Source organism: Ornithorhynchus anatinus, chromosome 3, assembly GCF_004115215.2.
Source record: "Ornithorhynchus anatinus isolate Pmale09 chromosome 3, mOrnAna1.pri.v4, whole genome shotgun sequence".
Taxonomy (NCBI): domain Eukaryota; kingdom Metazoa; phylum Chordata; class Mammalia; order Monotremata; family Ornithorhynchidae; genus Ornithorhynchus; species Ornithorhynchus anatinus.
The window spans coordinates 16,135,197-16,151,008 of record NC_041730.1 but is presented as its reverse complement, the minus strand read 5'-3'; the positions used below and the strand labels follow the sequence as shown (position 1 = coordinate 16,151,008).

General features: G+C 63.7%; 2 protein-coding genes across 2 annotated transcripts; one reads left to right on the top strand and one right to left on the bottom strand.

The window, feature by feature from the left end:
• Positions 1 to 341: 341 nt before the first annotated feature.
• Positions 342 to 2,483, top strand: ROM1 (retinal outer segment membrane protein 1). Its single transcript, XM_029058941.1, has 4 exons — positions 342 to 346; positions 751 to 784; positions 1,086 to 1,310; positions 1,864 to 2,483. The coding sequence occupies exons 1-4, from the start codon at positions 342 to 344 to the stop codon at positions 2,059 to 2,061; spliced, it is 462 nt and encodes a 153-aa protein (XP_028914774.1). The 3' UTR covers positions 2,062 to 2,483.
• A 514-nt stretch (positions 2,484 to 2,997) lies between these two features.
• Positions 2,998 to 11,334, bottom strand: B3GAT3 (beta-1,3-glucuronyltransferase 3). Its single transcript, XM_029060381.1, has 5 exons — positions 10,978 to 11,334; positions 8,184 to 8,355; positions 5,945 to 6,311; positions 5,125 to 5,415; positions 2,998 to 3,777 (listed from the first exon to the last, which is right to left on the bottom strand). The coding sequence occupies exons 1-5, from the start codon at positions 11,057 to 11,059 to the stop codon at positions 3,679 to 3,681; spliced, it is 1,011 nt and encodes a 336-aa protein (XP_028916214.1). The 5' UTR covers positions 11,060 to 11,334; the 3' UTR covers positions 2,998 to 3,678.
• Positions 11,335 to 15,812: the final 4,478 nt, after the last annotated feature.

Here is a 15,812-nt window from a genome sequence, read left to right as displayed (position 1 = left end):
GATTAACCGTGAGCCTCACGTAGGAGACCTGATTACTGTGCATCTCCCCCAGCGCTTAGAACAGTGCTCTGCACGTAGTAAGCGCTTAACAGATACCGACATTATTTAAATAAGGCTCCGAAGGAAGGGAGGGCGAAGGTCTGTCGGCCACCGGGCGGGAAAGCGTTCCGGGCCGGAGGCGGGCCGCGGGTTCGGCGTTGAGAGGGATCCCCGAGCCTCCTCCGGGAGGCCTTCCCGGCCTGAGCCCCCCTTGTCCTCTGCTCCTCCGCCCTCTGCTCTACCCCGCTCCCCACAGCACTTGTGTATCTAGGTACGTATTTATTCGTCTATATATTTTCTTAATGATGTGTATCTGTCTATAATTCTATTCATTTATATTGAAGCTACGGACGCCCGTCTACTTGTTTCGTTTTGTCGTCTGTCTCCCCCCTTCTAATAACAATAGTAATGTTGGGATTTGTTAAACGCTTACTATGTGCACAGCGCTGTTCTAAGCGCTGGGGTAGATACGGGGTCATCGGGCCGTCCCACGTGAGGCTCACGGTTAATCCCCATTTTCCAGATGAGGTCAGTGAGGCACCGAGAAGTGAAGTGACTCGCCCACGGTCAACCCAGCTGACAGGTGGCAGAGCCGGGATTCAAACCCATGACCTCTGACTCCCGAGCCCGGGCTCTCTCCCCTGAGCCACGCTGCTTCTCTAGACCGTGAGCCCGCCGTTGGGCCGGGATGGTCTCTGTTGCCCAATCGTACTTTCCGAGCGCTTCGTACAGTGCCCTGCACACGGTGAGCGCTCGATAAATACGACTGAACGAGCCCGTAGGCGCATCTCCTCCAAGAGGCCTTCCCTGCCTAAGCCCTCATTCCCTCTTCTCCGTCCGACTCGCTCCCTTCACCCGCCCCCTCCTCCCGGCCCCGCGGCCCTTACGGCCCCCGTCTCGTAATTCCTTCATTTATATTAAGGCCCGTCTCCCCGGCTGCGGGCAGGGCACGCCTCTTCCGTTTCGCCGCGTCGTACCCTCCCGAGCGCCTTCCGCGTCGCCCCCGGGCCCGCCGCCCTAACCCGGCCCCCTCCTTCCCTCGGCAGCCAGATCCAGAGCAGCGTAGCGGGGCCGTGCTTGACGGACGTAACCCCCGCTCGCCCCGACCCTGCCTGCGGAACCACCTCTCCGAGCTCCACGGCCACCCCGGCTTCGACCCCCACCAGCTCGGCCTCGACCCGCGGGAGCGAGGCTGCCGTCCCGTTCTGCCGGGGCATCTGCGGGGGCTGACTGGGACCCCGCGCAGCCTGCCGCTCACCTGCCCGCTGCAGGTGAGCCGGCCTCGGGGGCCCGCCCGGTCCCCGCCCGAACACGGCCCAGCCCCCAACAAGAGGAAGGTCGGTGATCTCCGCCTTCCCCTCACCCCCTTCCGGGTCTCGAGGTTTCTGAGGCGGCCCCGACCGTAAGCCCCTTCCTTCCCTCCAGCCCCTCCCTCCCTTTTCACGGTAACAATAATCGTATCTAAGAATAATACGCTAGTATTTAGTACGGTATTTATGGAGCGCTTACTACGTGCCGGGCACCGTACTGAGAGCCGGGGGGTAGAGGCGAGATCGTCGGTGCCCGTCCCCCACGGGGCTCACGGTCTCCATCTCCGCTTTGCGGACGAGGTAGCCGGGGGCCCAGGGACGTGAAGCGACTTGGCCGAGGCCACGCGGAGGACAGGCGACGGAGCCGGGAGCGGAAGCCGGGTCCTTCGGACTGGCGGGCCCGGGCTCCGCCCCCCCCCCCCGGGCCACGCCGCCTCGCATCCCTCGCTCGACGGACGAGGCCGCCGGGCTCCCTCGCCGACCGAGACTCTCCTTCCCCTCTTCCGTCCCACAGGGCTCCGCGCTCCTGGGGCTCCGGTACCTGCAGACGGCGTTGGAGGGGTCGGGGGCGGCCGTCGACGGAGAGGCCCGGGGCTTCCCGATGCCCCGGGGACTACGGGAGATGTTGAGAAGCGCCCGGCCACGGGGGGCGAGGGACAACAGGCTGGGGCCCGAAGAAGCCCCGCCCGAGGAGGCCGCACCCGAGGCCTAGCGCCCCTCGATCGAGCGCCGGGGAGAGTACAAGCCGACGGAATCGGCAGCCCCGTTCCCTGCCCGTAGCGAGTTTACGAGTCTAGAGGGGGAGAGAGAAGAGGGTTAGGGGTTGGGGCAGAGGATTCGAGGCTCCAGCCCCTTCCCCTGAGAGGTGGGAGAGGGGCCGACCTCGGGCCAGATGGAGGGGACCCGGGGACCCGGGACGACGACACGATCGGCAGCCGGGACCCGACGCTGCAAATAGAAGGGACTCGGGATGTGGCCGAGGTGGCGGGATCCAGGGAGGATCAACTCATTCGGCCCGGAGCCCTCTAGCTGGGAGCGGGAAGGGAGGAAGGCAGGCAGGGAGAAATGGGGCAGGAGGAGGGATGAAGCTGGAAGCGACGGAGGATCGATAAATCTGGTTTATCCGATGCCACGTCTCATGCTGAGGGTGGGCGGAGGTGGGGACAAGCGGAGGTTCCGATCCCTGCTTTGGGCAAGTCAGCTAGTAGACCGGGGGGGGGGGGTCGACGCCCACGTCTAGGGGTGCTTCTGCTCCGAGCGACCCGCTCTCGGTGCACGTGGGTGTTCGGCGCAGAGTCGGCGCCGGTCAGTGCTGCTTAGGGGGTGGTCCCCTTAGGGGTGCGGGGTGGGGAGGGAGGGCGAACGCCGCTCCGCCTCCTCGGGGGAGAGGGTGGGACAAGAGGAGAGGAACAGGAGCGTTCAGTACCGTGCTCTGCACACGGCAGGCGTTGGTCCACTCGTTCGTCCATTCGGTCGTATTTATTGAGCTCTTACTCTGTGCAGAGCACCGTGCCGAGCGCTTGGAACGTACGATTCGGCAACAGATGGAGACGATCCCCGCCCGATGACGGGCTCACGGTCTCAACAGTAAATACGACCGAATGAAGAGGAGGGGCAGGGGGGCCCGGACAGACGGACAAAGCGGGAGTCTAGTTGAGAAGTCTAGTTTTTATTGGGGAGGCCGGCCGAGGTAAACATGCTCACTTGGCGGGGGGAAGGAGCCACAGGCCTCCCTCTAGCCCCATTAAGTTCGGTAGCGGCAGCCTGTAGTCGGCGCCCTCCAACTTCCCGGCAGGGCTCCTCCTGTCCTAGCCCAGGAAAGCAGCCCCCTGCTTTGCCGGGGGGGGGAAAGGGGGCACGAAAACCTGGGCGCCTCCCTCCCCCAACCCTCCCAGGACCGGATTGGCAGAAAGCCACCCCCAGCTCAACCTGACTGACCTTCTTCCATTCCCACCTCCGCGCCCAATTTCGGGCGAGGGACCGGGGGCCCAGCCGAACCCCGATTTATCGGAAACTCCCTTCCGGGAGGGGGTGCGAGGCCGCCTTCCCCCCCCCCCCCGTGGGGACAACCTCGCCTCTGCCTCCGGGCGAGAGGGGAAGGTCTCCCAGCCCTCCCGCCTGGACGGCGTCTCGGCCCGGGGCTCGGGGCGGGCCGAGCCCCGGATTTCCCACGCGAGGTCCGTGGGGTGAAGGGGGGGGGGGGGGGGGGGTTGGCCTCCGCTTGGTCCTCGTGTTCCCGGGGGGGTCCCCAGGGCCGACCCGCAGCTCCGGGCGATCCCCGGGGGCCCGGGAGCCGGGCCGTCTTCGGCGGCGGGCGGGACCGGCCGGGTCACACCTCCACGGCGGGGTCCGAGCCCCGGCCCTGCCGCGCCAGCTGCTCCTCTTGCTTCATTTTGGGCTTCTCTGTGCGTGTGTGCCACACCAGGACCTGCCGACAGAACCCAGTCGGAACCTGCCCCGGGCCCCGGGCCCCGGGCCCTCCCCGACCCCACGGCGCCAGTCGGACGCCTCCTCGAGACCGAGGCGAGGCGGCCCGTCGATCGCATTTATTGGGCGCCGAGCTCGGGAGAACACGACATAGCTCGTTGCGGGCAGGGAATGTGTCCGTTTCCTGTCGCGCCGTCCTCTCCCAACCGCTTACTTAGTACAGTGCTCTGCACGCAGTAAGCGCTCGATAAATCCGACCGAATGACAAAATGACAGCTATATATTCCCTGCCCACAACGACCTTACCGTCCAGAGGATGACGACTGTGGTGATGATAACTGTGGGGTCTGTTAAGTGCCTGCCACGTCCCAAGCTCTGTACCGAGCGCTGGGGTGGACACCAGAATATCAGACCCCACCGGGGGCTCGCGGTTTAAGCAAAGAGAGAGATCGGGGACCGAGGCCCCACTCCGCCGACGTGGGAACCGATACACAGACGGGCCCCGGGTTACACGGCAGGCATCTGCCAGAGCCGGGATTAGGACGCGGGTCCTCTGACTGGCTGCTTCTCTACGGTAAGTGCCGGGGTAGGTAGAGTACGGGCAGAGCAGACGCAATCCCTATCCCACCTGGTGCTCACAGCCTAACGGGGGCGGGAAGGAGCCCAGGGACTCGATTCCCATTTTACAGAGGCGGAAACTGAGGCCCGGAGAATCCAAGCGACTCGCCCGAGGTCACGCGGCAACCAAGTGGCAGAGTTGGGATTAACGATAGTTTATTATTAACGTAAACCACAGTTGTTATTACAGAGGTCGGCACCTCCCACAGTCACCCTCTAGACCGTGAGCTCGTCGCGGGCAGGGAAGCCATCTGTTATTCTGTCATTTATTCACGCGATCGTACTGATTGAGCGCTCGGGAAAGTGCAACGCAACGACAAACGGCCACGCTCCCCGCCCACGATGAGCTCACAGACGTCAATACAGAGAAAGCAATCCCCATTTTACGGACGAGGTAAGCGGGGCACAGAGACGTAACTTGCCCACGGTCACGGGGCGGCCCGGGGGGCGGAGCCGGGATCAGAACCCAGGTCCTCCCGACCGCCGGGCCCGAGCTCTAGCCAGGTAGGCCACGTTGCTTCTCGCTCTAAGCTCGCTGCGGGCAGGGAACGCGTCTCTGTTCCACCGACCTCTCCCGAGCGCTCAGTAGAGCGCTCCGCACCCGGTCGGCGCTCGATAAATCCGGCCGACCGGCCGGCGACGGGGTTCGGTCTCCGGGGTGGCCGAGGACGGCCCAGGCTGAGCCCGGCCGGTCCCCGCCCGCCTTCTTCCCCGGCCCCCGCCTCCTTACCCGCGTGCAGTTGGCTGCCTGGGGCTCCAGGTCCTTGGGATCGACCAGCTGGCTAAGGAGGCTGCTCTCCAGGTGGCCCCGGGGGGCGGCGGAGTCGAACCGGGCCGCGGGGTGAGCCAGCAGCAGGGGCAGAGCCACGGCGAAGCCGGCCATGTCCAGGGGGAAGGGCCGGGAGGGCTCCCAGGCCGTGTGGAAACCCACCACCTGGCCCCCCTGCACCTTGGGCCCCTCGAACCGGAGGCCTCCCACCAGCCCCACGGGCCACACCGAGACCCCCCGGGTCCAACGCATCTGAGGGGACGAGGGGAGTCCGTCCTCAGCCGCGGGGCCGCCGGACGCCAGGCCCCGCCCCCGCCCTCCCCCGCCCCCCCCCCCCCCCCGCCCCTCCACGGGCCCCGGGCCGACGGAGCCGGGGCGGGGACGGGGGACGCCGGGGAGGAAGTCGAGAAAATAACACCGATAATGGTATTCGCGAAGCGCTTGCTACGTGCCGAGCACCGTTCTAAGCGCTGGGGCACATGCGGGGTCAGCGGGTCGTTCCCCCGTGGGGCTCACGGTCTCAACCCCCATTTTAACAGCTGAGGTAACGGGGACCCAGAGAAGCGGAGCGGCTTGGCCAAGGTCGCCCAGCAGACAAGTGGCGGGGGCGGGATGAGAACCCGCCCCCTCCGACTCCCAAGCCCGGGCTCTCGCCACTAAGCCAGGCTGCCCCTCTACAAACGCCACCTTCCCCGCGGCCCCCCCACCCTCTCCGCCGGCTTCAGCTTCCCTCCCTCCCTCCCTCCGGATCGGGCCGGGCCGGGCCGGGCCCCCTCCTCACCTCCTCGAACAGCTCCCGGCTGTAGGTGTTGTCGTCGTCGGCGAAATACACGACGCCCCTGGCGCCCGGGGGCGGGGGGAGCCGGTCTCCCCCGGCGGGCTCCCCGCCGCCGCCGCCCCGCAGCCAGGCCAGCGCCCTGTTCCGCTGCTCCACCCCCCGGGGCCGGGCCCAGCCGGGCTCCCCCTCCCGCAGCCGCTGGCCCCGGGGGGTGGGGACGGCCAGGTGGGTGAAGCGCAGGCCGGAGGCGGCCAGCAGCCCCGAGACCAGCGCCGTGGGGCCGTCGGCGTCCTCCACCAGGACCCAGTGCAGCCGGGGGACGAGGGCCAGGGTCTGGGCCAGCCGCACCAGCTCCGCCTTCTGCACCAGTCTGAGGGCCCGGGGAGAGAGACGGAGAGAGAAGCGGGAGTCGGGCGAGGCGGGCCGGGGAACGGCGCCCGGGGGAGGGGGCCGGCTTCTCTCCTTCGCGACCGGGCCTTCCGCGCCCTTCTTCCAGGCCTGACCGTCCTCCTCCTCCTTCATCCCACTCCGGAGACATTTACAGTGATGATAATGACGACGATGGTATCTGTTAAGCGCTCGCTACGTGCGGGGCACCGTTCTAAGCGCCGGGGGGGATGCAGGGGGATCAGGTCGTCCCACGTGAGGCTCGCACAGTCTTCGGCCCCATCTTCCGGATGAGGGAACTGAGGCCCAGGGAAGAGAGGCGACTCGCCCAAAGGCACCCGGCTGACGAGTGGCGGAGCTGGGATTCGAACCCGGGATCTGTGACGCCCAAGCCCGGGCTCTTTCCACTGAGCCACGCTGCTTCTCTTCATTTATGCCACCCGGCCTCCTCCTCTCTCCCCACGCAGCTCAGACCGCCCCCTCCCAACACCCCCAACCCGACGGTTCTCGCCGCTGACGTGACGATAACTGCGGCATCTGTTAAGCGCTTACCGGGTGCCAGGCACTGTACCGAGTGCTGGGGTAGGTACAGGTTAATCGGGTCGAACCCGGTCCCTGTCCCCCAGGGGGCTCCCCGTCCCGATCCCCATCTTACAGATGAGGGAACTGAGGCCCAGGGAAGTGAAGCGACTCGCCCAAGGCCCCACAGCGGGCAAGGGGCAGAACCGGGATTAGAACTCGGGTCCTTCTGACCCCCGGGCCCTCGTTCTAGCCACCAGATCACGGTCCTTCTCTACTAGGCCATGCCGCTTCCCGTAGCATGCTGCTTCCTCCCCTCAGCCGAGCCCCCTTTCCCTCTACTCCTTCCCCTCCCCGCAGTGCTGTGCTCGTCTGTATCTATCATTTATTACCCGGTTTATTTTGTTAATGAGGTGTCCATCCCCTTCATCCTATCTATCGGGATAACGTCGTCTCCTTTTCGATTCGTTCTCTTTCGCTCGGCCGGCCGTCTCCCCCGAGCAGACTGTGAGCCCGTCTCTGGGCGGGGAGTCTCTCTATCTGTGGCCTGATTGTCCATTCCAAGCGCTTAGTCCAGCGCTCTGCACAGAGTAAGCGCTCAATAAATACTACTGAATGAATGAGTAGTGTTCCAGGGCTCCGACAGCGACCCCCACCTCCATAATCCTAGAACTTCATCCCTTCTATCCTTGCGTTCATATTTATTGAGCGCTCACTGGGTGCAGAGCGCTGTACTAAGCACCTGGGAGAGCATGATGCAACAATAAATAATAACGATAACGGCATTCGTTAAGCGCTTACTACGCGCCAGGAGCCGTACTCAGCGCTGGGGTGGATGCGAGCAAATCAGGTTAGACGCAGCCCCGTGCTCACGGTCTCAATCCCCGTTTTCCAGATGAGGCCCAGAGGAGCCAAGCGCCCGGCCCGAGGTCACACGGCGGACAAGCGGCGGGGCCGGGATTAGAACCCATGACCTTCCGACTCCCAGGCCCGGGCTCCCTCCGCTACGCCACGCTGCCTCTCACTTCGCCACGCCATAAACGGACCCGCTGCCTGCCCGCAAAATGCTCGCGGTTTGCCTAACCTCCAGGGAGCACCCGTTTCCTTCATTCACTCCTATTTACTGAGCGCTTACCGTGTGCAGAGCACTGTTCTCAGCGCTGGGGAGAGTACAAGACAACAATAACCCCTCTCTGTCACCTTTCCCGATCCCGCCGACCCTTCTAATTCGACACGGCCGTCCCTCCACCTCTTCGGGAGCTAACGCGTGTCCCTCGTGGGAGACCCCCGACCCCCGACCCCCGGGCCTCCCCGAAGTCGCCGGCCCGGCCCGTACCTAGCGTAGGTGGGCGTCACCACGTAGATAATGGGCAGGGCCTCGGATTCGAGGGGCCGGCCCGGGGCCGGGGGCCGCCTCAGTTCCGCCTGAAGCTGGGAGATCTTCAGGTCCTTCCCGCGCAGCTGTTCGGCCGCTGCCCGCAGGTGAGGAGAACAGTCACACGGCTGACCTAGGCCGGGAGAGAGACGGGGGAGAGACGTCGGTCATTCGTTCATCCAGTCGTATTTACTGAGCGCTTACTGCGTGCAGAGAGCACTGTTCTAAGCGCTTCGGCGAGCACAACGAGAAACAGAGTCCCTGCCCACAAGGAGCTTACAGTCTAGAGGACGAGCAGAGGGGAGCCCGAACAAATGCCCGAATCAAGTGAAGGTGTGATTTTTTCTTTTAATGTATACTCGGTAATTGATAATGACGGCATTTGTTAGGCGCTTACTACGGGCAAAGCACCGCCCTAAGCGCTGGGGGGGGGGGGGTACAAGGTGATCGATCGGGTTGTCCCACGTGGGGCTCACGGTCTTCATCCCCATTTTCTAGGCCCAGAGAAGTGAAGGGACTTGCCCAGAGTCACACAGCTGACAAGCGGCGGAGCTGGGATTGGAACCCAATGACCTCGGTTCTAATTAAGCGCTTACTATGTGCCCGGCGCTCTTCTAAGCAGTGGGGCAGGTACAAGGTAATCGAGTTGCTTTTGTCCGTCCGTCTCCCCCGACCAGACTGCGAGCCCGTCGACGGGCAGGGATTGTCTCTGTCGGTTGCTGAACTGTCCATTCCAAGCGCTTACTACAGTGCTCTGCACATAGTAAGCGCTCAATAAATACTACTGAACGAATGAATGAAGCTGGGACACAGTCCGTATCCCGCACACAGGACTCACGGCCTTAATCCGCACTTCGCAGGTGAGTCGAATGAGGCCCAGAGGAGCGAAGTGTCTCACCCAAGGTCACACGGCAGACAAGTGGCAGAGTGGGGATTAGAACCCAGGTCCTCCCGACTCCCAGGCCCGGGCTCTAGCCACCGGGCCGTGCTGCTTCATTCCTTCAGCGGTATTTAGTGAGCCCTTACTGCGGGCAGAGCACCGTACTGAGCGCTTGGGAGAGGACAACACTACAGAACGTATTCATCATTCGATACATGCTAATCAGCTGGACACCTTAAAAAATAATAAAACCCGTTTTGATCCGAACGATCAGAGCCGATCGAATGAATAAGCATCACGTTAAAATCAGTCGGCTCCCTCTGCAGATTCGGCCTTTCCGGTCCGCCGACTTGGACGTGCCGAGGGCTCAGTACAGTGCTCTGCACACAGTAAGCGCTCAGTAAATACGACTGCACGAAAGAACGAAGTCCTCCACGCTATCTACCGACTCTAATGGACTGTCCTCTCCCGAGCATTTAGTACAATGCTCCGCACACGGTAGGTGCTCACTACGTAGCGCCGACGGAGGGACTGTTTCAGGGGCCTCTGGGCTCCCACCCGCGCACCCCGCTAGAGTCATTCATCCATCCATCCATCCATTCATCCGATGGTACTTACCGAGCGCTCACCGTGCTCCGTACCGAGCACGCCACAACAACTGCGGCAGGGTACGCCACAACACCCGACGGACGCGTTCCCTGCCCGCGACGCGCTTTCAGTCCAGAGAAGCGGCAGGGCCTAGAAGCAGCGTGGCTCAGCGGAACGAGCACAGGCTCTGGAGTCAGAGGTCGTGGGTTTGAATCCCAGCTCTGCCACCTGTCAGCTGGGTGACCGTGGGCGACTCACCTCACCTCTCTGGGCCTCAGTTCCCTCCTCTGTCAAATGGGGACGAAGACCGTGAGCCCCACGTGGGACAACCTGATTCCCCCGTGTCTACCCCAGCGCTTAGAACGGTGCTCGGCACCTAGTGAGCGCTCGACAGATACCAACGTCACTATTATCATCAGTGGCCAGAGCCCGGGCCCGGGAGTCGGGAGGTCAACGGCTTCGAATCCCGGCCCCGCCGCCCGTCCGCCGGGTGGCCTCGGGCAAGTCGACGGAGCGCGGGGCCCGGCCGTCGGAAGCTTCGGGCTTCTAATCCCGCCCTGCGGCTCGTCTGCCGTGTGACCTCGGGTAAGTCAGGTTACTTCCCTGGGCCTCGGTTGCCTCCTCCGGGAAACGGGGACGGAAACCTGGAGCCCCACGTGAGACCGAGGCTGCGACCAAAGCGACCTGCCCGTACCTTCCCCGGCGCCTGGCGCGTGGCACGCGCGTGATAGTAATAACGACGGTAACGACGGCGTTGGTTCAGCGCTACGCGCCGAGCGCCGTTCTTGGATCCTCGGAGATCCTCGGAGATCCTCGGAGATCCTCGGATACAAGGAGGCAAGGTGATCGGGCCGTCCCCCGTGGGGCTCACGGTCTTCATCCCCATCTGACAGATGGGGCGACCGAGGCCCGGAGAAGGCAGGCGACCGGTCCAAAGTCACCGGGCCGACGGGCGGCGGAGGCGGGATGGGAACCCGCGACCTCTGACTCCCCAGGCCGGGCTCTTTCCCCCGGGCCTCGGTTCCCTCGTCCGGAAAAACGGGGCGAAGACTGCCGACCCCACGCGGGACAGGGCAGGGATCCGCCGCGGCGCTCGGGACGGCGCCCGGCACACGGGGAGCGCTTAACGAGTACCGTCATCATCAGGATCGAGAGTCCTCAGAAGGACGGCATCCGGTCAGCGCTCACTATGTGCAGGGCACCGTCGTAAGCGCCGGGGAGGGGCCCGGGCCACGGGGTGGGGGGGGGGTGGGGGGAGCCCCCGGCCCCTTCCCCGCCCCGCCTTACCGAGCTGCATGAGGGCGTAGAGGAGGCCCGTCAGGGACACCAGAAAGTAGGCGAGGAAGACGTTCTTCAGCTTCAGCTTCATGGCGGGGACCCCGGGGCCGAGGGCGGGCCGCTGGAGGACGGGCGCCCACCGGAGCGAAGGCCTTCGTCCCCTCCTCCCTTCACGGCTGGCCCGCCATCGCCTCCCGACGGCCTGCCCGCGCCCGGACCCGGGCTGGAAGGGCTGGGCGGGGTGGACGGGGAGGGCAGGATGGGCAGGGAGGGCTGGATGGGCAAAATGGGCAGGACGGGCAGGGTGGGCAAGGAGGGCAAGGTGGGCAGGGTGGACAGGAAGGGGAGGGAGGGTTGGATGGGCAGGGAGGGCAAGGTGGGCAGGGTGGGCAGGAAGGGGAGGGAGGGCAGGGTGGACAGGAAGGGGAGGGAGGGCAGGGTGGACAGGGAGGGCAAGGTGGGCAGGAAGGGCAGGGAGGGTTGGATGGGCAGGGTGGGCAAGGAGGGCAGGACGGGCAGGGAGGGCAGGAGGAAGAAGGGGCCGTCGGTGGGCAGAGCCCGTCCGGCTCGGTCCCGCCCCTTCCCCCCTCCCGGCCGCCCCTCCCCCCGGCCTCACTTCCGGCAGAAGCGCCGCTTTCCCCTCCCTCCCCTCCCCCTCCGCGGGCCGCCTGACGTCACATCCGGTGGGGGGGGAGGGGGAGGGGAGGGGCCCGGACGCGCCTCAGGCGGAGCAGGCCGCGGGCCCGGGGCCCCGCCTTCCTCAGGGGAATAAGAACGGAATCGGTGATAACGATGGCATTTGCGAAGAGCTCACTGGGAGCCAGGCAGTCTCCTGAGCCCCGGGGTGGGAGAGCCAACCTCGGTGGAAAGAGCCCGGGCTTTGGAGTCAGAGGTCATGAGTTCGAATCCCGGCCCTGCCCCTTGGCAGCTGGGGGACGGGAGGGCGGGTCACTTCACTTCTCCGGGCCTCGGTTCCCTCATCTGCAAAACGGGGATCGAGACCGTGAGCCCCACGTGGGACGTCTACCCCGGCGCTTAGAACGGTGCTCTGCGCATAGGAAGCGCTTCACGAATACCGACGTTATGATTATGAGGCGGCTTCCTCCCCGTTTGACAGATAATAATAATAATAATAATAATAATGTTGGTATTCGTGAAGCGCTTCCTATGTGCCCAGCACCGTTCTAAGCGCCGGGGTAGACACAGGGGAATCAGGATGTCCCACGTGGGGCTCCCGGTCTTCATCCCCGTTTGACAGATGAGGGAACTGAGGCACCGAGAAGTGAAGTGACTCGCCCACGGTCACACAGCTGACGAGTGGCAGAGCTGTGTGACCGTGGGCGAGTCACTTCACTTCTCTGTTAGAGAAGTTGAGTAGACAGATGAGGCCACCGAGGCCCAGAGGACGACAGTCATCACGTTGGCGCCTGTGAAGCGCCGACTAGGGCCCAAGCGCCGGGGGAAGGGACCGGGTCGTCGGTCCGTCCCCCTCGGGGCTCACGGGCTTCATCCCCGTTCGGCAGATGAGACGACCGAGGCCCCGTGGAGCGAGCTGCTCGAAGTCACACGGGGGGCGGAGGCGCCATCGGGACCCACGGCTTCCGACTCCCGAGAATGACGACGACGTCGGCGTCCGTTAAGCGCTTCCGACGTGCCAGGCGGCGCTCTGAGCGCCGCGGGGGTCACGAGGCCGTCAGGTTGTCCCGCGCGGGGCTCACGGTCTTCGTCCCCGTTTTGCAGGTGAGGGAACCGAGGCCCGGAGAAGTGAAGTGACCCGCCCGAAGTCACACAGCCGACAAGCGGCCGGGCAAGGATTTGAACCCACGACCTCTGACTCGCCGGCCCGGGCCCTTTCCGCCGAGCCGCGCCGCTTCTCTAAGCCCGGGCTCTTTCCGCTGAGGCCGGGAGAAGCGGCCTGGCCTAGTGGCGAGAGCCCGGGCCGGGGAGTCAGAGGCCGTGGGTTCCGATCCCGCCTCCGCCACCTCTCTGCTGTGTGACCTCGGGCGAGTCGCTTTCGTTCATTCAATCGTATCTATTGAGCGCTTACTGCGTGCGGAGCACTAAGCCCTTGGAAGGTACGATTCGGCAACGTGATCGAGACGATCCCCGCCCAATAACGGGCTCACGGTCTCTGCCTCGGATCCCCCATCTGGAGAATGGGGATGAAGACTGGGAGCCCCACGGGGGGCAGCCTGATCACCTCGCATCTACCCCAGCGTTTAGAAAGGCGCTTGGCACATAGTAAGCGCTTAACGAATATATCGTTATGAAGATGCCCGGGCAGGTGGGCAGGCGTTGCAGTCCTCCCAAACCCGGCTTCCGTTAGTCTGTGTACTTTCTTCTCGCCTCCCAAGGTGACTCGTGCCCGTGTTGTGCTTTCCAAGCGCTCAGTACAGTGCTCTGCACGTAGTAAGCGCTCAATAGATACGATTGAATGACTCCCCTCAACTCTAGACTGTGAGCTCGCTGGGGGCAGCAATGTGTCTGTTGTTGCAGTGTACTCTCCCAAGCGCTTAGTACAGCGCTTTGCACACAGTAAGCACCGATGTCGGTCTCCCCCCCCTTCCGGATTGCAAGCCCGTTGTGGGCAGGGATCGTCTCTACCGCTGAATCGTACTTTCGATCGCTTAGTACGGTGCTCTGCGCACACTAGGCGCTCAAGAAACTCGACTGAATGAACTCTTCCCTTACCGTTCCATTCTTCACAAACTAATCACGGCTTTGCTACACTGCTAATAATAATAGTTGAAATATCTGTTCGGCGTTTACGGTGTGCCAGGCGCTGTGCTGAACGGCGGGGGAGACACAATCAAATCACATTGGACACAGTCCCTGCCCCACACGGGGCTCACAGTCTCAATCCTCTCTTTGAAGATGAGCCGACGGAGGCACAGAAAAGCGAAGTGAGTTGCCCAAGGTCCCACAGCGGGCAAGCGGCGGAGCCGGGATTAGAACCCAGGTCCTCCCGACTGCCAGGCCCGGGCTCTATCCAGGAGGCCACGCTGCTTCTCATCGCTACGCTCTACCCCTTCCCTACATCAAAACCCTCCCCAAAAGCCGCATCCTCCCCGAGGCAGGTAGAGTGGAGAAAGCGGACCTGGAAGTCGGGAAGGTCCCGGGTTCTAATCCCAACTCCGCCAACTCGCTACTGTCCTCGTCTGTCCGTCTCCCCCGACGAGACCGTGCGCCCGGCAAAGGGCAGGGACTGTCCCTGTTACCGATTCGTCCACTCCAAGCGCTTAGTCCAGTGCTCTGCACATAGCGAGCGCTCAATAAACACTACTGAACGAACGAACCCGACTGCTGTGTGGCCTTGGGCAAGTGGCTCCGCTTCTCCGAGCCTCGGTTCCCTCATCTACCAGACGGGGACTGAGACCGGGCGCCCCACGTGGGGCAGGGACCTTGTACCACCCCGTTCGCTCGTACCTACCCCAGCGCTTAGTACAGTGCCAACAAATACCACGATTACCGTCCTCAGCTAATAATTTCACCGTCCGAGCCACACCCGCACTCGGGTCAGCTCAGAACCCCTCCATTCCCCTCTATTTTACGTCCATCCGCTCGACTCATCCCCCTCGGGACCTCAACCGCGAAGGGATCGAGGTCCGAGGAGCTCTGCCGCCTTTATTCATGCCCCCCCCCCCCCCCCCCGGCCCCACGGCACCCGTCCGCAATTTATTTATTTATATTGCCCGTCTTCCTCTCTCCACCGTGAGCTCGCTGCGGGCGGGGAATGGGCCTCTTGTCATAAGGTATTATATTATCGCGCTCTATCTCCCTGGCTCTCGGTACAGTGTCCCGCCCACACCGAGCGCTCAATAAATACAGTCGACCGGCCGGCGCGTCCCGTGGCGGGGCCGGCTCGGAGAGCGGCCGAGAGGGGAGGCGGCGTGGCCCAGCGGGAACAGCACGGGCCTGGAAGCCAGAGGACCTGGATTCTAATTTTGCCCGCTGTGACCTCGGGCACGTCACTCCCCTGTGCCTCGGTGGCTGCCTGTGTAAAACGGGAATTTAGGCTGCGAACCCCATTAATTTATGAACGGTATTTACTGAGCCCTTCCTTGGCGCAGGGCGCCGCATTAAGCACCTGGGCGAGTACCATCTCGAGTCGGCTCCCCGCCCACAACGAGCTTATCTTCTAGCGGGAGAGACGGACGGGCTCAATACGGTCCCCGGCACGTAGTAAGCTCTTAACTGATGCCATCGGAAAAAAAAAAATATCCCCAAACACACACCAGTGCTCGACTGGGATCGTGTAGCCACGTGGAAACGTGGAGCCATTCATTCAGCAGTATCTACTGAGCGCTCATCACGCGCCGAGCACCGTACCAAGCGCTTGGAATGGACGATTCGGCAACAGATAGAGACCATCCCCGCCCAACGACGGGCTCGCGGTCTGATCGACGGGCTCGCGGTCTCATCGATGAACCTCAGCCCTGTGAGCGAACAGAACGAGCGGCTCATTTTAATACCTTAACAAGCGCGTCAGAGCCGGTGTGCGGGAGACTCGAAAGAACGACCGACTAGATCACGAAGATCCAGACGGTGTATTTATATTCACTCGACTGTATTTATCGAGCGCTCACTGCGCGCAGAGCGCTGTACTAGGCGCTTGGAACGGACCGTCCGGCGACAGATAGACGCGATCCCCGCCCGATAACGGGCTCACGGTCTAGAGAAGCAGCGTGGCTCGGTGGAAAGAGCCCGGGCTTGGGGGTCGGGGGTCACGGGTTCGAATCCCGCCCCCTGTCAGCTGTGTGACTGTGGGCGAGTCCCTTCGCCTCCCTGGGCCTCAGTGACCTCACCCGGAAAACGGGGACGAAGACCCTGAGCCTCACGTGGGA